Here is a 22,756-nt window from a genome sequence, read left to right on the forward strand (position 1 = left end):
GAGTCCTGTGTTGGGCTCCCTGCTCAGTGAGGAGCCTGCTTCTCCCTCTGCCTGCCACTCCCCCTGCTTGTGCTCTCTCTCTCTCTTTCTCATTCTGAGAAATAAATACAATCTTTAAAAACAAATAAATAAACCTTCAGCCCTGTAGGTAATAGAAAATAGATTATGATAAACATCATTCACTGGTTCAATATTTTATGAGTTCCGAGGAAGAAAGGCTTCATAACTACAAGTGGGGCTCGAGGAGGATCTTCACGTACGGGTATGATTTCAAAAGGCAAAGATATGGGATAGCAATCAAGATGTATTTGAGGAACAGAAACAAAGTAATTGATGTTAAAGGAAATTGTTTCTCTAGTCACAACACTGATCTGAACATGTGGCATTTCCACAATAAATGATTCTCTAATTCTCTTTGGACAACAAGTGGATATCCTATAAGGCAATTTAGCTTTGACACTCGCCGTCCAGAGCTAGCCCAGATGGCACAGGTTAAGGGCTCAGACCCAGAAGACTGCCTCACTTCAGGCACAATAATCACAAGTAGTGTGTCCCCAGATTACCCGTACTTCCCTCTGACTTTGCTACAAATCAGGGCTTCCCAGGATGCCCTCCTCAGCTTCAGTAATTTGCTAGAATGCCTTATTATAAGACTCAGGGACACATTTACTTAGGTTTACTGGTTTATTATAAAGGGTACATTGAGCACCCAGACAAAGAGGTATGTAGGGCTAGGTCTGGAAGGGTCCCAAGCACAGGAACTTCTGTTCCTCTGGAGTTGGGGTGTGTCACCCTTCTGGCACACGGATGCATTCACCAAACCTGGAAGCAGTTTTAATGGAGTCACGTGGCCAGGCTGGAGTCATCTGTAGCAGTCTTGGTTCACTTCATAATAACCTCTTTGCGTGTGGGTCCCCTTATGCTACGTGAGGCAGCAGTAACAGCCTTGAAAGTTCAGTGGCTTGAAACAACCAAGGTTTAGTTCTCAGGTGCTCGGTGTCAGCTGAAGTCTGTGGTGGCTCTGCACCACGTGACTCCAGCCTGGCCCCCAGGCCGAAGGAGCAGCCCCTGGCTGGGATGTGCTCTTCCTGTGGCGGAGGAGAGAGGAAGAGAACCCTGCGGTGGTCTCTTCTCTGGCTCGGGACCGCAGCATCTCTTCCTCCACGGTTCATTGGCCGAAGCGAGTCGTGTGGCCGAGCCTGCTGGCCGGAGGTCAGGAATCCTGTTCCTCCGACCAGAAGCACTGCATTCACATGGCAGTAGGCAGGGCTGTGGAATCTTCTTACTGGGAGGACAGCGACTAATCTGGAAGAGTAGGACAGTCCACTACACTGTGTCATTCCAGGTCACATTTGTAAAAAAAAAAAATCCCAAGAAACAAAAAATCCTCAGAAACACGGTGCTATATGTTTCTGTATTGAAATTTCTTTCTTTCTTTTTTTTTTTTTTTAAGATTTTATTCATTTATTTGAGAGAGAGCACAAGCAGGGGGAGGGGGAGAGGGAGAAGCAGACTCCCCGCTGAGCAGGGAACGTGGTGTAGGGCTCGATCCCAGGACCCTGAGATCATGACCTGAGCTGAAGGCAGACGCTTAACAACTGAGCCACCCAGGAGCCCCTGTATTGAAATTTCTGTAGGCTCTGCCTCTCCCCTCTCTCCTTCTCCCTGGCGTTGTTCAGAGCCAGATGTGCCCAGTGTAGTTGTGTGCTTCTCCAGATGCCCAGGGATACAGCTGACCAGGTACCAGATGCACAGACTACAGGTGCCAGGATAAAAAGAGATCCATCTCCCTTGTTTCTTGGCACTGGTCCATCTCCAAATCCAGAACAGTCAACACCTACTGGACCAGGCAGACTCTCAGGAATCTCCCACCTCTGGGCCTGGGTCATCCCCGACAGAGTGAACTCTGCCAAGCTTCCCAGTTTGATCTGACTGCACAATAAATGTTTACAATCCCTGGAGTACGTTGGGTCCTCCATGTCTGGTGACCTGGGGCCTTGGAGTCCACCCCACCGCCTCCTCTGTGTGCTGGACAGAGCAGGGGTGATAGACACAGGGGATGAGCTACTGGCAGTTCTAAACCAGACCCAGAGATTGCTCATGGTAGGCGATGTCTGGGTGACTCAGATTCAATCTGGGTTTTATTACTTCTTTTCCTTTTTAATGAGCAACAACCATCATTTATTAGAGACTGCAGATAGGATCGTGCATTTATTTAGTTTATCTTTTGGGCTGTTTTTGTGGATGAAGAAATACTCTTGTGTTAAAAACACCTGAATCACCCTGTGAATGTGTTGTTGGCGAAGTTATCCGGGTGGCTAGTTTATTTGAGGTGGAGCAATCAGAGCATGAAAGAACCAGAAAGAGAGTAGCCCAGATTGTACATCTGTGACCCTCCCCCTCCGTCCCTCAGCCTCTCGTGAAGCAGATTTTAGAACTGAATGCTAAAGGGATTAAACATGACGAGAATGGAGTATTGCAATGAGTTGGAATTCAATTAGTACTGCATTGCTTATGCACCACTGGTTTGTACGTTTACGGTGTAAAATGGGAAGCTCAGTGCTCTGTTATGATATTGGTCTGGGATTGGGAAAACTCGCTCCTACTTTCAAATTTATTGAAACTCTGGATGGTTTTTGCTCTTGGTACCTCTTCCCACAGGCCTTTAATACTCACACCCTTCCTTTAGTCCTATATTCAAGGGTGACCCAGCCTAGTTACTTCTTCCTTTACCATCTCTCATGTTTTTTTCTTCTGCTAGTAGTTGGGAGTCTATCAGCTGAAAGTGACCGGAACTCAAACTAGATGGATCGTAAGATTAGAATGAGTCTGAGATGTCTGGACTCAAGGACAGGAAGTGGCTGGGGTTCACATGCAGTCGCTTCTCCCTATCTCCCCATCTCCTGTCTCCATTCCCATATGGGCCCCTTCATTTCTCCCTCTCACTGCTGTCCAGCTGTGTCTGCTCTCTGGTTCATGTGGTTAGAAACATGGCCTCAACATGTCCCAGATTTTACAACTCCAGTCATGTCAGAGAGACTGGTTTGGTTTCCTTTGTCCCAAATCCAAAAATCCCAAGTCAGATACTCGCTTTAGGACCAGTTAACTATGGCCAAGAGGTTAGGGAACTGAGTGGTCCACTTTGAGCCCCTGTGTGCTTCTTCCTGCCTTCTCCCCCGAGCAAGCATATATTGAATATATGATTATATATGCCCCATAAGAACATGGCAGTACCTCCTGGGAACCAAGTGGCTGGAGTGGTAGTTGTACAGTTCTCCAAAGAAAAGGTGCTATTTCTCAAATAAATAAGGTATGGGGTTCTGCCCCTCCCAGCCCCCCCCCCAAAAGGTGACTTTCAGTACAGCTTCTTTCCATCTCCGTTGAGGCTAAGAATTAAAACCTTTCACCTTCATCATAATGATTTGCTAATTAGCCTCTTGGTCCCTGGTTTTCTACCCGTTCGGTCCAGCATCCACATTGCTGCCACAGTGATCCTTCCAGAGTGAGAATGTGGCCCCGACATGTGCCAGCATGCTAAAGCCCAGGCTTCTCTGTAAGGTGCACAGTCTCCCGCGGCTGGCTCGCCCCGTTCTTCACTTTTGCTCCCCTGCCCACTGTTCTTGCAAACTACTCCAGTCATGCCCACCTTTTCTCCATTGCTTGCCGGCTTCCCCTTTACCTGGAATGCCTTTCCTACTTGTCTTTTTAATGATCTGTCGAAGTTCAGCCCAGCTTTGCCTTCTCTAGAAACCTGAGCCTTGCCCCACTTCCTCCACCCCCGCCCCACAGTGTGTTCATCCTTGTAGGTCTACACTGTCTTCTACATACCACACTGTTCCCTTTTCTTGGTGACTTCCCTCTATTCGAGTGTGAGGGCTTAACAAGTGGGAGACTCTTAGCTCCGTAGATGCTTATGACAAAGACAAACCAGGTCTTTGAAGAGCCACCTCCCCAGGCACCCTTAGAAATTCCAGCTGCCGTGCAGAGTGGCACTTGCCTACAGCAGATCGTGAATCCCCTGAGATCGGGAGCACTGCCTCATTGGCTCGTTGGCCCGTCGGTGTGCAGCAGATGCTGTTGTCTTGCGCTGAGCCTTTAGGATGCTGGACCTCTTCACAATCGGGCCGTACTGTGTAACTCAAGACGTTGTATGCCGTGCTCCTCCAGGCATAAGTGAAGAAGAGGATTCATCACACTGCAGAAAGACAGCGGTTCAGTGGGAAAGGGGCGTCTTTCAGTAGAACGCACCCGGAGTCAGGGCGACCGTGATGGTGAGCAGGAGCAGATATGCTCAGGTACAGTGCTGGCAAAGCTGCTCATGCAAATCGCAGCAGTCGGCGAAGGTTCAGGGGATCAGACATACTTCAGTGACCCGCTCTCCTTTCCGTTTCAGCCCAGCTTCTTCAAGGTGAACGACAGCCAACCCTTCTTTTTTTTTTTTAATGACTCTTCACATCTCTGACTTAGGAGAAAGATGAAAGGGAAAAGTGTTGAAGCTTGGCACTAAAAGGAAAATTTCAACATGCCATGAAATACAGTAATTTTTTTTTCTTGGTCGGATTCAGTTCAATTCAGTGTGGTGAAATGTGAACAGATTTCGCCCTTGTCTTTCATATTAGTTGTGGTCTTCCAACTTGACAGAATTGAACATTCGCAAAGCAGTATTTATAAAACTGGAGAAATGGGGGTTTGCAAAGAGATCTCGGGCTTAGTTTCAAAGTAGATAGTTGCCAGGACAGGCTGTCGATAGCAGCTGGGTCTGCAGATGTGAACAGTGGATGAATTGTGCAAAGAGAGGAGGGTGGCCGTATAGAAAGAGAGGAGAGGAACACACTCCTTCATGCAAAGCAAAGCACGTCAACACAGGGTGGGAAGCCCTTCCCATTCTGGATTTGGGAGGTAGGGGTGGTGTGCTTTGCATTGATACTTTTGCTACAGAGCTCAGGAACTGTAGGATCTCTTCCACTCATGGCCATGTGCACTTTAGCTGCCTTTTTACTTTTCTCTCTTTACTTGATTAAGCAAATCAAGCTATCTACTGCATCTGTACCTGTAGGAAGGAAAGAAATGAATCAGCACAGTCCCTGGCTTGGGGGAGGTCCCAGCTGGATGAGACTCTAAAACACTGAGAATGGTACCTGGTACATAATATTCACTCTACAAGTAGTAATTCTACTGCTGTCTGGGGAGAGGAGTCCACTAGTAGATGTTGTTAATGCTGATCATGGTAGCTGCCGACACTGAGTTACTATTATACACCAAGCATCGTATTGGCAGGTATTTTGTTTGAATTCCCACAATCCCAACTGAATGTAAAATGGGTAGTTATTTCAGTAGAGGGTGTGTTAGAGAGCTAACGCTTTTGACTAAGACAGCACGTAGGAGGGAAGTTGAGGAAACATTGGAGGAGGCGACCTTTGGGCAGGACTTGAAGAATGAGCTGTAGCCCCCTGGGCAGCGCGGTGAGGAGAGGGAGATAGTTACAGGAAGGAGGGATTCCTTCATAGGTCTGCATTCTCTTTTCTTCCCTTTGCCCCCCAGACTTCCCACTGTCCTTAATACGCCCAGAGGATTTCTTGGTCATTGGTGAGAACTCTGAGAGCTGAAGATCTGGCTGACTCTGGACATAATAGATGAATAGGGGAGCATGCCCCTGTCTTCTCGGGACAGGGGTGGGAATCCAGTAAACACACCTCATGTCTCTAGGGTGACACTAGTCTTGTCACTTCCACAGTTGAATGAAAACAGAGACTTTGACAAAGTACCACTGTGGTGTCTTATACGTACAGCTGAAGGGTACACCAACCAATGTGCGCTGTTTTCAGCAGCCATCGTACGTGAAAACAGGTTTACAAGATCATTTAATTAAAAGGAAATTTGCCAAGAAGTTGCTTTACAAAGTAAATTCTCAGTTTGTTTGTTTTTTTTTTGGTTTGGTGGAATTATGGACAATAAAACATTAGGAAAACCAAAATCTTGGCCTCTGAGAATTAATCACGTAGCAGAACAAAAGGAATGAATCTCTGTTTCTCTCTCACACACACGCCCCCACCACACATACACTAACTCTGGTTAGACAAATAAGAGATTCAGAGTAGTAAGTATCCTTAAGAGAGTTTTCATAAAGAAGGGATATTTGAGGGGTGCCTGGGTGGCTCAGTCATTAAGCATCTGCCTTCGGCTCAGGTCATGATCCCAGGGCCCTGGGATCGAGCCCCACATCGGGCTCCCTGCTCCTCGAGAAGCCTGCTTCTCCCTCTCCCACTCCCCCTGCTTGTGTTCCCTCTCTCACTGTCAAATAAATAAATAAAATCTTTAAAAAAGTAAAAATTAAAAAGTGACATTTGAGATGTCATTGAAAGATTTTAATTTGGAGAAATTGAAAGGGAGTCGGCTTTTACTCACTGCCAAAAATCTGATGAATATGTGTAGAAATATTTCTTTTTTTGAGATATTTTATTTATTTGAGAGAGAAAGAGACCATGAGTGGTAGGGAGGGGCAGAGGGAGAAGCAAGCTCTCCGCTGAGCAGGGAGCCTGATGCAGGGCTCAATCCCAGGACCCTGAGATCATGACCTGAGCCGAAGGCAGATGCCTAACTGACTGAGCCACCCAGGCACACCTAGAAATATTTCTTTACATAAAATTAAATTATCTTGGTATAATTGGGGTTAATCACTTTCTGCCTGGAAAAGGGGGTATGAGACATATTAAAATAATTGTTTATGTTGTTATTTTTAGCTAGACTATAAACAACTGGAGTACAAACAACATGCCTAATACATATTTGAGTTCCAATTGACAGGGGTGGCAAATAGTTATTTGTTGATCGCTTTGTGGATTAATCATTGTATAACTGGAGAACTTACTGGTGAATGCACACAACTAGGAAGGATGAATGGAAGGTAGTTCGAATTGCAAGTTCCTGCATGTTTGGCTTTTATGGGTCAGAAAATGATTACAGATCACGTTTCTTAGAACGCCGATGCCTTCTGGTTCTTCAAGGAAACAAAGAAAATTCTTTCTTGCATTTTTAAAAAATTTTTAAAAATTTTAAAATTCTTTCTTGCATTTTTAAAAATTTTTTAAAAATTTTAAAAGTCTTGGGGCACCTGGGTGGCTCAGTCGTTAAGCGTCTGCCTTCGGCTCAGGTCATGATCCCAGCGTCCTGGGATCGATCCCCGCATCAGGCTCCCTGCTCCGCAGGAAGCCTGCTTCTCTCTCTCCCGCTCCCCCTGCTTGTGTTTCCTCTCTCGCTGTGTCTCTCCCTGTCAAATAAATAAATAAAATCTTAAAAAAAAAAAAATTTAAAAGTCTTTCTTGCATTTTTAAAATTTTTAAAAATTGTATTTTGTTGAAATGCCATCAGACATAGGACATTTAGATAGGACCAGAGTTTGACTATGGTGAGGACATTTAGATACGACCAGAGTTTGACTATGTTGCATCCTGCTCCTAAGTCCTGGGGCTCCTTTGCCTCAGAATATGTATCAGTCAACACATTTACCTTATTAAGAACAGCTTGTTGTAACTTTACTAGATGTTCAGTTGTTCACAAAGATGCAAAGCTAACATTTTTAAGAGAGCGATGAAAGTGGAACAGACGTGAACAGCAAGCTGCAGGGAATTAAATGCTGGTAGGAGTTTTACAAGTTGCAAACTAAGAGGAAGGAGTAGGAGTTTGAGAAGGTAGAGTAAAATTTTCTTGAAAACAATGAAGATAATGGCTTTCAGATTTTAAAAACAAAGGGAGATTATCTGTCCTTTTGACTCTATCTAATTGAAGGCTCTTGGAAGGTATGGGTGCCTTTACAAAAAATGCTCACAATGTGGATTGGCATTGACAAAATAGGAAATTAATTTTTTTTGTCAGTTGTATGCATTTAAGAAGTCCCCCATTCCCATGCTCCAGTTGGGATGCTAGTAACTTCGTAATGAATAGATGAAATATGCATTTAGGAATTTTAATGAAATGACCTTGAAGTCTTAAATAACATATTTCTTTAATATAATGTGATGGCTTTGAAAAAGATGAATTTTTTTTTTTAATTTGAGGTGGTCATTTTCTAAGGAGTAGCTCTCAAGAAAATGGTTTTATTATCTCTTTTGACATGTCAGTGGGTTTTGTATTGGAAGAGCAAAACTTCTCTGAGACCAAAGAAAATCATGTCCCCTTTTGTTATAAACCTTTTGTGATTAAATTATAATTAAATTTGGCCATGAAAAGAAGGATAATAGTTTGTGAATAGTGTATAGGACTAACAAGATTGCAAGAGAAATGATTGGACTCCATAAGACAAATTATTTTGAATACCCTTGAAACTGTTTTAATAACAATCATAAGAACTAATTGTTCTAACAGCAAATAAGTGTTCTAATCTCTATGCAAGCTACAAATTATACATGAGCCATGGAATAACGGTGCCAAAGTGGACCCTAGTGCTCATCTCATGACCAGATTTGTACTTGACCATTGAAGGAACCAAGTTCGCTCAAAAACATGCATATGAGGGCTGCCTGGGTGGCTCACTTGGTTAAGCTTCCAACTCTCGATTTCAACTCAGGTCATGATCTCGGGGTCGTGGATCAACGTTGGGCTCTGCACTCAGTGGGCAGTCTGCTGGAGATTTTCTCTCTCCCTCTCCCTCTGCCCCTCCCCCTCCACTTGTGCACTAAAAAAAAAAAGAAAAGAAACATGCATATGAAAATAATGAAACATCTAAAAATATATCTTGCAGTTGAACTTCTGCTTCTTTTTTTTTTTTTAATAATTTTATTTATTTATTTGAGAGAGAGACAGAGAGAGAGAGAGAGAGCACAAGCAGGGTGAGGGGCAGAGGGAGAAGCAGGGTGAGGGGCAGAGGGAGAAGCAGGCTTCCCGCTGAGCAGGGAGCCCGATGTGGGGCTCGATCCTGGAACTCCAGGATCATGACCTGAGCCAAAGGCAGACGCTTAACCGACTGAGCCACCCAGGGTCCCCGAACTTCTGCTTCTTCATACCAGTTTTCACATCTGTTCTGTCCTCGTGTCTGTGTTCCAGCTCCTTCTCCTGGTATGATGTTTGTTTACTGAGAAAATGCTACTTACAGTGGTTGCTCTGTATGAGATCCTGACCCAGGCATGATGAGGTTCACGAAACATAGTCCCTGTCTGCAAGGAGCTCACGTTGCAAGTGGAGGGAAGACCCACGCATGGGAACTGAGGCATCCAATAGAACCACATGTGAACTCCACAGGAGCTCCGAAGTCAGTAGAATTTCATGGAAGGGAGGATCACTTGTAGCCTGCATTAAAGGAGAAAAATATAACAGTTTTTCTGTTCACTTGCCTTGAGTTTTAGGGAAATCCCTCAGACGTCTGGGCTTTAGCTTTCTGAATCGCAAATATGTACTGCATACCTGTACTCCATGGTTTGAGATATGGCCATTCTAAAATGCCTGTGATCAAAGGTTGTGAAATTCGAGACATAATTCAGGTCAAGGAGAGTTCAGTATTTGGCAAGCAAAAAGTAGTCCTTCACCAGTCCTATCATGGGCCTTTCCTCCTCTGCAGAATTTTTGTTTTGTTTTGTTTTTGTTTGTTTGTTTGTTTGTTTGTTTTTAAAACTGCTCTGTGGGATTTTAACGTTTGTCTGAATTTTAGGAGGCAGATGTTTAAAATGAAAAATTTTGTTTTCTCCCTTTTTATGAGCAAAACTGACTTTATTAGCTGCTAGAAATGGAAGTTGGCACAGAATAGGGAATGATTGTTACTGAGAGGTAGACCCCCAAAATTTGGGGAGGATTCCATTTTATTTCAAGTAGCATAACTGTGACTGTACTTCCCTCACTTTCTTGCTCTGTATACAAAGTAGCAAATGGTTAAAAGAAAGTTTTAGGTATGAAACATCAACATATGGGGAATAAATTATATTTCACTGTATATAGCAACTACTAAGAGGAATTCACTGAGACTCTAGAGGAAAACAATGAAGATAATAGAAAAATGGAAAATAGTCTCTCTTGGCCATTTAAAGTAAGGAGAGTTGACTTAGGTCAAAAGGAAGGGAAAAATGTCCTGAGAATGGAACTTAAGTGTTATAAGATGCCATTAAAGCTAGGTTGTGGAGGGGGGTGGGAGGATGGGTTAGCCTGGTGATGGGTATTAAAGAGGGCACGTTCTGCATGGAGCAGTGGGTGTTATGCACAAACAATGAATCATGGAACACTTCATTTAAACTAATGTTGTAATGTATGGGGATTAACATAAGAATAAAAAAAAAAAAAAAGCTAGGTTGTGGAATCTCCTCCCCTGGAAACGTTTGAAAACAAGTCAGATCATCATGTCTCAGGAGAAGTTCAGTGCTGCCTAGAGGCAGGAAGATTAACTGGATTTCGCCTGTGTAGCCTCTCGAGTCACGGGAAAAGCCCTGAAATGCAGTAAATATCCCACACTCTGTTGGCTGAAACTACTGTTCGTTGTAACCTTGGTTACTGTAAGACCAGAGTGAATAAGTGTGTATAAGTCGCAAAATTTGAGTTTGGATTTGAGATTGATGATGCAAGCTGTGTACCTTGTATGTACCTGCGTCGGTTGTTAACAGTGTGCATGCAGGTCTGAAACTCTTCAGAACATAGCTTAGTCTTTTTAGGATTTAGAAAGTACCTGCTTTCTTGCAAGGTCTCAGTACCATTAATCATTCAATAAGTAGCTATAAATAACTACTGTGAACACTGTAAGATACAAGTATGAATTGGGTATGGTTCCTGCCTTCAAGGAACTTCGTCTACCAGTGGAGGTAAAACATATGCATGGATCACCTACCCTGATAAATGGAAAACAGGTCACTGGTATAAGAGTGGCAAGAAAAAGGATTAAACAGCATTGTAAGATTTCAGGGAAGAGAGAGAATTCCTTTGGATTTAACTGAGAAGTGTTTCCTGGCGGAAAATTGCGTCGAAGCGGGCCTTAAGAAATAGGAAGCATTTTGAAGGGTGTAAATGAAGAGGAGGACAAGGACGGGGTGGAATCGTTCCTCCCATTTCCAAGGTACAGACAGGTTCAGTGGAAGCATAAGGAAGCTGGGGGACAGGGGCTGGAAATGCCTCATTGTGGCCCGTATCAAATGCCAGGTCAAAGAGTTTGGGTTCTGTTTGCTCAGTGCTTGTAGTCCCTAGGAAATGATTAAGCACTAGAGGGTTCCTGTCTGTGGGAGGTTTGTAATTTGCTGTTTGGACTGCCAGGGGAAAAGGCTATAAGAGGGAGCCCAGGAAAGTGGCTGCTGAGTCCTCTGAGCCAGAGTTTGCCAAGGGGGTACACCGAGAAACAGTAGTTTCAAGGCATGTTAATAGGTGTTGCTCAGGAAAGGGTCTCTTCCCTAAAATGAACTGGAGAAATAAAAAATTAAGCATTTAAATGAGTTTCTTTGCTGGATAAATTTTCAGAACCTTTAATATTGAGAATTGCCTTGAGGAAACAGGCAAAATGTACACCATTGGCAACACAGTTTAATCGTTTCTCATGGAATATCTCCTGAAACGACTGTTTCTTGGGGCACACTTTGGGGAGCATTGCCCTCTACATCTGCAAATGATGGCTGGAACATGAGTGGTGGTCATATGCATGGAAGCAGAAATTGGATGAGAATCCCAATGCAGGACGCGTCAGCGTTTCCCAGTACATAGTGGTCATTCCGTAACTCTACAGAAAACGAATAAACCCAAGAGTGAGTTATCGGTTTGGTAACAAGACCTGGCCCAAGATGGTATGCTGAAACAGAGAGAATGGAGTCCAGGGTGGGAATGTGGGGAGTTTGGAACTTTGGCTATAAATGGTACCATCACAGAAAGCTAGAAGGAGGTGATTAAAACGCAAGTTGATCACTTTCATGTTACTAGCAAAGCCTGGGAATCCAGCCAAGGGCTTCAGCAGATGCGGGAACTGTGGACTTGGGTGAGAAGTCATTGTTTTGGGGTTGGTTTTTTTTTTTTCTTACTAAATGTATCATTAAAAATATTTTTTTGGTTAAGATGTCTCGTTGTTCCCATTCTGGATAAATAGCAATTTTCGTATGCAACTCACTCTAATACAGTAAGATAACCAACAGTTTAGTCCAAAAGAAGCTTTAGGATTAATAAAGCATTAAATCTATAGTGTTTTTTTCTAATCAGACAGTAGCAAGAACCCTCATGTTTATCAGCAAATCTTTTTTTTTTTTGTAGTCTGATTTACTCATAGAAGTTAATTAATCTTTAATAATTTGTTCTTTCATTCAGGTTTTTGCCTTTGATTATTGCTTTTGGTCCATGGATGAATCTAATACTACAAAATATGCTGGTAAGTTGGCTCTCTCTCTTCACTTGATTTTTGGGCCTCAGTCTTCGTCTGTTTTCTTTATTCAGCAGTTCTGTTTTTCCCCATAAAATTCACATTCGTTCTTTCCAGTTCTAGCACGTGGCTTTGAAGTCAACAAGATTTGATTTCAGGATCTGTCTGTGCCACTAATTTGCTAAGAAGTCATGGACGGGTTTTTTTATTTTTAAGTGCCAGGCTCTTTCCCTGTAAAGGGGGTATTAGTATCTTCAGAGGTGTTCCAACAGTTAGAAATACTGGGGCACCATCTCCAGCTAGAAATGGTAGCTGTTGGGATTACCACATGAAGAAGAGGTTTAATGTGCCATGTCATTCCTTGTCACTGTTTTGGAAATTCACTGTCCATTGATATGAGCAAAGCACAGATGCTGTTGGTTTCCACGACCCACTCACATCCTGAATGTTCTAGTAGTCACTGGTGATACAAATTACACAATCACAGGGAAACATGACCTCCCAGCCCCACGTTTTGCTGGTGTTCCTTCCTTGAGGCATTGCATCCCTATTCCATTGAACACAGATGACTACTGATTTATTATTTGGTGAGTCTTGGTCCTTTTAAGGAGTTTATCACAATTGCTTTAGCTCAGGAGGGAAGCATTTCTGTTCGTGAAGGAAGTTTGATTACTACTCTTTTGATTGTGTCCCCATTTCCTTAGGTATTTAGTCTTTTTTTTTTTTTTAAGATTTTATTTATTTATTTGACAGAGAGAGACATAGCGAGAGAGGGAACACAAGCAGGGGGAGTGGGAGAGGGAGAAGCAGGCTTCCCGTGGAGCAGGGAGCCCGATGCGGGGCTTGATCCCAGGACCCTGGGACCATGACCTGAGCGGAAGGCAGACGCTTAACGACTGAGCCACCCCGGCGCCCCATTAGGTATTTAGTCTTTTTTTTTTTTTTTAAGATTTTATTTATTTATTCATAAGCGACAGAGAGAGAGAGAGTCAGAGGGATAGATAAGCAGGCTCCCCACTGAGCAGGGAGCCCAATGCGGGACTCGATCCCAGGACCCTGCTATCATGACCTGAGCCGAAGGCAGACGCTTAACCATCTGAGCCACCCAGGCGCCCTAGGTATTTAGTCTTAATGAATGTGTTCTCCTCATTTCTACTAAGAAGAACATCAGCTGAATGACTTTCTCATTTGCTTTTTAAAAAGAATAGTGAGGGATGGATGGAGAGGATGCAGGTCTTACAAGACTAGAAAGCAAAAGGAGATCACTTGCTTGTAGGGAATTTTGTTTCCTGACAATGCTTTCCTTGCCACATAAAGCAAACTTGTTGAGAAATTATTCGATATACAATTTTTTCAAAAGTTAATCTGAAACTAGGGAAATTTCTTCTGTTGCTCACAGTGAGTAAATGAGCCTTTCTTTCCAAACATCATTCTTACACCTTTAGCAAATATATTTCATTGAAGTGAATAAGTACTTCTTAATGTTGGTTGTAGTCAATTTGTCTTTTTATTGGCCCATTAGCACTTTAGACAATAAATTCTACAGAGTCTAGAACAGTCTGCTTTGAGTGTTAGCCCAGTGTGTATTTTGGTGTTGGGTGTGTGCTTTTGGATTTAAATAAACTACAAAAGTAAACGATTTCCTACTGTAACAGAAACAAATGCTGTGGCTATGCAGAGCTCACTCTTTGTTCAGCTGATGTTATTCAGGATACAGCCAGAGAGATGTTCCTGAAGTAGAACTCTACTCAAGGACTCCTCACCACTTAGAGAGAAAATCTATTCTCCTTGGACTACATGTAGGGTCCTTTATTATATATCCTCCATCTACCTTCCTCACCCTCTGCTCCGTGACTCCCACCTGGCCCAGGGCTGTTCCTCTTCTATAACCCAGGGAGCCAGCAGGTCTCAGAATGGTTCCTTAAGGATCCACAAAACCCCTACTGTGTGTGCAGCCTCGGAAAGCCCTTGAGAAATCAAAAAGTTGGGTGGAAAGCAAAAGTGTGCATAACAGACAACATTAAACATTTTGAGATAATATTGAGTTAAACTGTCTGTTTTAATAGATTTTGAGTGCTATAGAAAACCCAAGGAAGGACAAAATCTGGAAGGGCTGAACAGAATTCTGAAGTCTAAACTGAGCTTAGTGTAAACTGATTATTGGTTGACTGATATGGTGCAGAACAGGGGCCACTGCAGTGATGTGGTTAAAATAATGCTTCAGGGAGGTTGTTTTTCTTTGTCGTGTCTTCTAGAATCACATTCTTCCTTATTGTCCACAGAGACCATTCTGGTCTTCTGCACTGTATCAACACATATCCCTGAATATAGGACAAACTTTTTTTTTTTTTAAGATTTTATTTATTTATTTGAAAGAGAGAGCACAGAGGGAGAGGGAGAAGCAGACTCCCCGCTGAGCAGGGATTCCCAATGCAGGACTCATCCCAGGACTTCAAGATCATGACTTGAGCCAAGGGCAGACACTTAGCTGACTGAGCCACCCAGGTGCCCCAGAACAAACTTTTTTTTTTAAATGGGAAATAACTTCATTTAAAGTACAGATAATAAAATTGACATGTGAAACTAAAGATTTCTGGAGCTCTGCGTTACAAATTAGTATGTTCAGAAATATTTAAAAAGATAAAAATGACTTTTAAACTTACTGAGAGCCTAATAAATTTACTACTTTTAATTTGCATGATCACATCAAATAGCATGTTCCATTCAGCCCTGAAATACAGCACTCTCTCGGCTCATAGAGCAATGTCTATTTACAAAACGTGGGGAGAAATTCTTATTCTTTAGACAGCCCTATTATTGTGCAAATCCAATGACCACCTTAGCAAAAAGTAAAATTCTTGCTAGCTGTTCTCAGGTTTGTTTGTATCCATTGTAAATAATCTGCCTACTAAGTATATTACTGGTAGATTTGTTGATTGGTTTCATACTAACTTGATTTCCCTTCTCTTCATTAAAAAAGAAGTTGCAATTCCTTCTTAATGGTGAATAGAAACACTAAGATAGAAGGCTTCATTCTCTGATGGGAAGTAGAGGAAATGGAAAAGGGGGAGCATGGATTTCCTGAAACCGACCTATTTGTCAGGCTCAGTGAATAATGGAATCATTGATACCGACGGAGAGCTCTCGAGGGGGCTCTCAAAACTTGGGGGGCAGAGAGAAGGAGGAGGGGTAGCGGGGAGAGACTTGAAAGCACAGGGATTGAGGGAGCCAAGGGAGGCAGGGCGCTGAGTTTCATGCGGTGTGTCAGAATGTTCCGTTTGACTATTTGTTAAAAGTGACCGCAGCGCCCTTCGCTCTCAAGCTGTCCCACGTAGAAATACGCAAGTCTGTAGCATGTTGGATGGCACGGCAGCGGGCTTTTGGAGTGCTGCGAGGGAGAGTGTGGGCTCCGACGTCAGACCGCCCGGGGAGCCACCGAATCTCACTGCCCCTCTGTTTCCTCACATGTTAAATGAGGATGATAATCATTCCATCTCCTAGGGTTGATTCGATGACCAAATGACCTGTCCGCGGAAAGTACGTAAGCCACTCACTATTTACCGTCTTTGTCATGGTCACGTTGTCGCAGTCCTGAGGGTAATAGCATCAGCTCTGTGGAAAGAGAACGCACTGGAATTGACGAGACTCAGTTTTGCCACCAGCTGCTCACCTTTGGGGATCTGTTTCCTCATCTGTGGGAGGAGGAGACATGGCCCAGGGTGATCTCAGACCCCGTCCTCTCGCTCTCTGATAAAGCATGAATCAGACACTTTATGTTGGCCACACAGCTGTTGTAATGGACTTTTCAGAGGCAAGTCAAAGACTTGTTTGTTAAGCGGTTTGAATTGCCCTGAATCAGGCTCTGAGACGTTTTACATTTTAACTGTATTTATTTCTTATTATAACCTTTGGGTTAGGTAGGCATAATAATGCTTGTCTGGCAGATAAGTCTGAGTCTTTAAAGCAAAAACGCTTGTGCCAGGATGAAGAAAACAAAAACGAAACAAGTGACCTGCAAAAATGAGGGACCCAAAGCTTGGCGTATTTCTACGTAAACTCTCATCTTCCCTGCATGGATCTTCGTACACACAGACGTAGATCCACATTTAGGACTATAAAGCTATTGCAGTGAACACTGACCACACTTGAGAGTGTCATACAGATAATAGATCTTTGTAAATGGTTAAATCACTGCCGATTATAACTGAGGCCTTCTTGATAATGAATCAGTCCATGATTCATCACTGCCTAAAATGTGCCATGTTGGTAAATAACAGTGACTTCCAATCCCCTTGGTTTCAGTTTTCTTCCTAGTGGGGGAATATTTTTCACAAACCTATTTTTCTATAGATCTTCATGCCAAAAATTAAAACCAATCTGGTGAAGGCCGCCTGGCTGGTTCTGTCGGTAGAGCACGCGAATCTTGATCTTGGGGTTGTAAGTTCGAACCCCATGTTGGGCATAGAGATTACTAAAAAAAATCTGTAACCGACTGAGCCACCCAGGCACCCCAAAAATAAAATCTTAAACCTGTCTTGGGGTGGCATATCTGTGGATCAGTGCGGATATGAACATTTCCAGGCCCAGAGCTTCTAAACTATTGACTTAGAAATTATATAACAATTTTCACCATATGGCGTGTTGCTCAAACTTGCTGAAGCCGTGTGTTTTCAGGCATTGTTAATGCCCTGCAGTTCAGGAGAAAGGTTATATATACGTCTGATTCTTGTTCTGCTCGCGTAGCTTTGTGCTGTGTGCATCCGAGCCGTGAGCTGTTGCCGTGTTTGATTCTGTTCCCATGATGGGACGTTTTATGTGCCCAGAGGTAGAAATAATTTCTCTTTCACACTGTTTAACGGAAGTAAGATTAGGAACAAGATAAGACATTTGTGCGATTATTGCTAATTGAAAATTTATATTCTAAAAGCCAGCACTAGCCAAAATAGAACCAATATTTTATCAAAGTTCCAAAATACTTGCTTTAGCAAAGTTGGTTCATTCTTTCATTATTCAAGTATATAAGAAACACTCAGCAAGTGCCTTGCACAGAATAATTGTGAGCTGTTAGGTTTATCAAAACCATAGATGTTTTCCCTATGGTTATGAGAAGCAGTAGCGGTTGATTCTTTGAAAAGTTTGGTGAAATGGAGATTCATTATAAATGATGCATGCCATCTTAAAAGACACAAAACAGTCTAAATGCAGAGTACTTCTAGATTTTTCTTTCTCTTTTATAGTCTTTTGTAAATTGTCGTACCCATCCCAAATTTGACAGTTCTTTTAGCGACAGCCTTATCAGGTTGTTCCCTAAGCATCCAACTTCATTTTCTTAGAACCAGCAACTGTCTTTTTACATTTGTTAATGAAATTATGTAATTAGAGAGAAGTACAATTGACATAAACCAGTTTAGGACCAAACACAGCTGACCCTTTGTGAGAGCATAGCTCAGCTGGTGGGAGTCCAGAGCACAGCCTCCCAGCTGGGGTGATGTAGGGTTCAGTGGGCGCGCCTCAGTGTCCTATGTTATAGATGGAAAAGATATTGGTGAATTCAGAAAATTGGGTAAAAGTGGAGGTCAGTGAAGAAAAACTTTTCTTCTTCTTTTCTGTTTCTGTATCACAAGAATCTTTGATGTTTACTTTCAAGTTTACTCATGGTGGGGTTGTTTTTGTGTTTGGGTAAAGTCTGCCAAGTGCCCACATTGAAACCGTTTGAGTTCACATCACTGCACTCCTCACAGACGTTTCCTTGCCCAGTGAGGTCATAGAGATGGGGGGGCCTTGACTTTTCTCTGGGTTAGGCCAGCTTTACTAGTGAGAAAAACTTCCCTGAAATAAATAAGCTAAGCTAATACTGTTAGATTTTTTTAAAAAGAGAGAGTGTGTGTAAATGTGTGTATATAAGTATGCGTGTGTGTGTGTGGATGTATGTATGTTGTGAGTGTGTATATTTGACTATGAGTGTGTGAGTGTGGTGAGTGTGGGTGTGTGTAAATGTGAGTTAGTGTGTGTGTACATATGTGTGTATATGTTTATGTGTGAGTGTGTGTGTGTGCTTTTCTCTTACTTCTACTCCTAATTTTTTTTAAAGTAGGCTTCATGCCCAGCGTGGGGCTTGAACTCATGACCCTGAGGTCAAGAGCCCCGTGCTCTACTGACTGAGCCAGCCAGGCGCTCCTCTACTCCTATTTTTTAATCCCACCCAGCCCCACCTTCTTACAGGCTTTCCTTTCTTCATCCCCATCTATTCCTTATTTATTGGCACCCAAAGACATCATGTAACTTACTGAAGGGTATGTAGAGAGGTGGGTAAGAACCACAGTAGACAACAGACTTGGGAGCACCAGGTTCCCCACACGCTGCTCATCCCTTCACCTGCACTGGGTCATTTAATTGTCAGAACACCCAATCACGTAGAAACAATTATTGCCCCCATTTTGCAGATAAGGAAACTGCTCCATGGGAGAGAGCTGAAAAGCAGTCGTAAATGTGAGTTTTAGGCAGTGACAAGTTTGTAAGAAAATGTTATGGATTCTCCTGCAGTCCCAGGCTGTCCTCTCTTTTCTGCCACCCCAAAAGAGCAGCGTCCGGCAATCACGTTGCAGTACTCTGGCTTGGAAGCCGGTTAGGAATCATTCTGATAGCATTCTCCCTCCTGTCAGATGTTCTCTGGAGTCCCCTTTGGTTTGAGCTTTGTTTTAATCTCCCCTCGAGTGCTGTGAATACTGTGCTCCCCACAGTCCAGAAGGGATGTTGGGGCCGGCATGTTCCTGTACCACTGAGAACATATTAGACAGAAATGAAGAACACTTACTTTCCCAGCAGATGCTTTAAGTGAAAACACCCTACGGAATAGCTCAAAAGACATTCTCTATCAGAGTCCTCACAGGCCAGGTGGCTTCTTTGCTTCTTGCATCCTGGGCACCAATATCTGACCCTCTCCTCGGTGAGTCAGCCACCTGACTTGCCAACAAAAAAGGAGCCAAGGTTCACTGCCAGTTCATGACTCGTCCCAGCGCTGTTGCTGGGGTGGAAATGTCCATCTGGGTGAGTCACCCTGTGCCATGCTGCAAGCAAGACTCCCAAACACCGCGACGCTGATCGCCCTTGGACACCACTGTGGAAGGTGGCCCCACATTCTCCTTTTACCCGCATGGCCCAGTTTCTCAGGATCGTTTTACCAAGCCCCTTAGTGGCAAACTTCTGTAGTTGATTAAAATGTAAATCTAGTGTCACCAGGTCAATCCTGAAAGGCTTCATTTTTGGATCCAAACTCTGTAGTTTTTGGTCATTTAGCTTAACCAAGGTTTAACTTCCCCACATGGGACAGTTTCTGAGTTGCCCTATTTGGGAGAGGGATTTGCTGAAGCCTGGTCCACGTTAGGCATTTCTCCCCACTGCACGTATATGTGGAGAACCTGTCCAGTCTTGCACTGTCCAGGAGCTCTGATTTGGACCTAGGCCACCTGCCAAGCCCAGACTCATCAAAATCACTGAGGCTGTCAGCCCTGCTTAGAGGTGGAAAAACATCCTCACCCAGCAAGCAGACCCAGGAGTCCCACATCACAAATACTGAGCTCAAACATTTTTTTCCCCACTCTAACTCCAAAGAGAAAAGACAGGAAAACAGGAGACTCTATTTACAGTGATAAAAAGTATTGATTATGTTGAAATCTTGAATGCTTTTCCATGTTCCTGCTTTAGAAGATGAGAAATATTCCATGCATATGTCCTGTCTGACCTTGTATTGCCATGCTTACTGTTTTATTCAGCCATGATCTCTATGTGACCGCCTTGTTTAATGTAGATTTTAAATAAGACAGGGGTTATGCCTTCCCATTTTGTTCTCCCATTTCTTAGAACACAGCCCCCTGTAACTGACCCTGTGCCTCTTTGGTAGTCAGGTGTTAGGCATATGAATGGTACGTGCATTTTCTCTTCCATCCCTGGTTGATCTTCTTCTGCTCAGGGCCCTGCTATAGAGAGAGAATTACCTTGGTTACTCAGTTGCCAACGCACACACGTAACAGCTTTGAATACATTGCTGCGGTCCCCAACAGGGACAAGTGATGCACGAGTGTAGAGACTCAGATCTGTATTATATATGTGACTTAGGGTTGGGTGGGTCAGGTGTATAACCTTGGTTGCAGAAATTCCATACAGGGGTCCTCTCTGCTGTTGTGATATTGTATTCCAGATTGCTTTGGGCATGCCTATGTGTTAAGACTTATGCATATAGTTTGTGTGTGTGTGTGTGTGTGTGTGTGTATGCACAGTTTTAAGCATAAACCCCTATATACAGTTGTAAGCATAAACCCCACAGGGGAAATTGGCATCTCCTTGGTCATGGTTATTAACAAGTGAGGTCAGGTTTGCCCTGTGGATTCCCTGCACCAGACACACGGAGCTGCCATGTGTAGAAGGATCATGTGCTTAAAAGCCACAAGCCTCTTGGGTTTGACGGTGCTGTGGCTTTGCTTGGTTTGTCTGGGATAGAAGCAAATACTCGTAGATCCTCCTGCTTCCCACACGACTTTTGAACTTTCCCTCCGGCTGGTGCGCATTCCCCTAGACAGACAGCTGCTTTCTCTTTGAGGGTGAGGTATGGGCAGGAAACATGTAGGTGAAAATATTGCATCTTTTGGATCAACGAGACTCTCCTTAACAGACCATATAAGGGTCTTTGATATTTAATGTCTTCTCTCTATCACAGAGTGAAGTGTACCCCCATTTGTGTGTCATGGAGAGCTGGTTGTGTTGGGGAGGACGGGAGGCTGTATAGAGTCCCCAGGGCATTTTTGGGCTTTGGTCGACAGTCTGACCCTTTTACAGTGGTTTCCTACCAACCCAGTGATGCCCTTGAAAGTTCCCAAACCGAAGCATTGATTAACTATAACCCCAGCCAAGGAGTTCTACAGCTCAAAGGGCACCAGTTAGAAAAATCAGGGGAAATGTATAGAGGGTGTTTCTATTCACGGTTCTATTGATAGGATTTATAATGTTGGTTTTTGCCCCCTGTACCCTTCCAAGATTATGTTATGAAAGAAAAGTAAATATTTTTCCTCCACTGGACAGTATAGGTTGGCATATCTTGTCCCAAATAATGCTGTTCTTTTTTCCTCTCCTTACAAGCCCCAACATAACACACAAACACACGTCCAGACATACATGTACCCCCAACACACACGCACGCACACATACATACCCCCACACAACCCAGCACACATGCACCACACATACACCCCCAACACACACACATACACGCGTATGCCCAGCACATATATAACCCCATATACACTCAACACACACACATACACCAATACATACAAAACATAACACCCCATCACCATTTTATACCATTATATTTGGCCAGTAGAATTTTAGAAGTGGGAACTAGAGAAAAAGCAGTAAGTGATTCCTTTAAAATCTTTTTCCTAAGAATAGGTGTCTTTTCTTTTATCTTTGAAATTGGATTGCCTGACAAAATTGTTGCAAAGGCAAAGGAACTACTTTAAGGAAAAATAATTAGATGTTGACCTCCTTCTCTATACCAAAATTAATTACAGTTGATTAAAGATTTGAGGGATGATATTGATAATGGATATTAACTAAAATATACTCTAGACTTATACTGGCCAGGCACTGTGCTAAGTGCTTTACCTGTCTTGCCTTGTTAAATCATACCAGCGACCCAGTAAGGTAGCCACTATTATTCCTGACTTACTAATGAAGAAATCCAGAACTTGCCCGAGGTCACACAGCTGGTAAGGAGCAGAGTTCAGGTTGGAAAATAAAACTATAAAAAAATAAAAACAACAGGGGCGCCTGGGTGGCTCAGTTGGTTAAGCGACTGCCTTCGGCTCAGGTCATGATCCTGGAGTCCCTGGATCGAGTCCCGCATCGGGCTCCCTGCTCGGCGAGGAGCCTGCTTCTCCCTCTGACCCTCTCCCCTCTCATGTTCTCTCTCTCTCTCTCTCATACTCACTCTCTCAAATAAATAAATAAATCTTTACCAAAAAAAAAATAATAAAAAAAATAAAAACAGGGGCGCCTGGGTGGCTCAGTTGGTTAAGCGACTGCCTTCGGCTCAGGTCATGATCCCGGAGTCCTGGGGTCGAGTCCCGCATCGGGCTCCCAGCTCAGCGGGGAGCCTGCTTCTCCCTCTGACCCTATCCCCTCTCATGCTGTTTCTCTCTCTCTCTCTCTCTCTCTCAAATAAATAAATAAATAAATAAAAATAAATAAATAAAATTAAAAAATAAAAACAACAGAACTAGAGGAAAATACAGGTGAATCCCTATATAATTTGGGGTAATAATAATACAAAAGGATTTTGGAAGCATAAACATATACTATAGGGAAAAATCACAAAGGAGAAGATGAAAGATTTGAATATGGACAACCAAAAGCTTTTGTATGACAAAAACCAACATGAGACTAAAAAGTAAATGA

At 43.2% G+C, this 22,756-nt stretch overlaps 1 protein-coding gene across 16 annotated transcripts in view; it reads left to right on the forward strand.

Annotated features, from left to right (window-relative positions):
- The window catches only part of KIF13A (kinesin family member 13A), a 208,089-nt gene that overhangs the window by 92,558 nt on the left and 92,775 nt on the right, over positions 1-22,756 (forward strand). For all 16 annotated transcript variants that reach the window (XM_064597116.1, XM_064597118.1, XM_064597121.1 and 13 more), the window contains one exon: positions 12,253-12,313. In XM_064597116.1, coding sequence (XP_064453186.1) covers positions 12,253-12,313 — 61 coding nt within the window. The remainder of the gene's footprint in view (positions 1-12,252; positions 12,314-22,756) is intronic.

This window comes from Mirounga angustirostris, unplaced genomic scaffold (assembly GCF_029215605.1).
Source record: "Mirounga angustirostris isolate CCGP_5_RB_7025 unplaced genomic scaffold, mMirAng1.0.hap1 SCAF_8, whole genome shotgun sequence".
Taxonomy (NCBI): Eukaryota; Metazoa; Chordata; class Mammalia; order Carnivora; family Phocidae; genus Mirounga; species Mirounga angustirostris.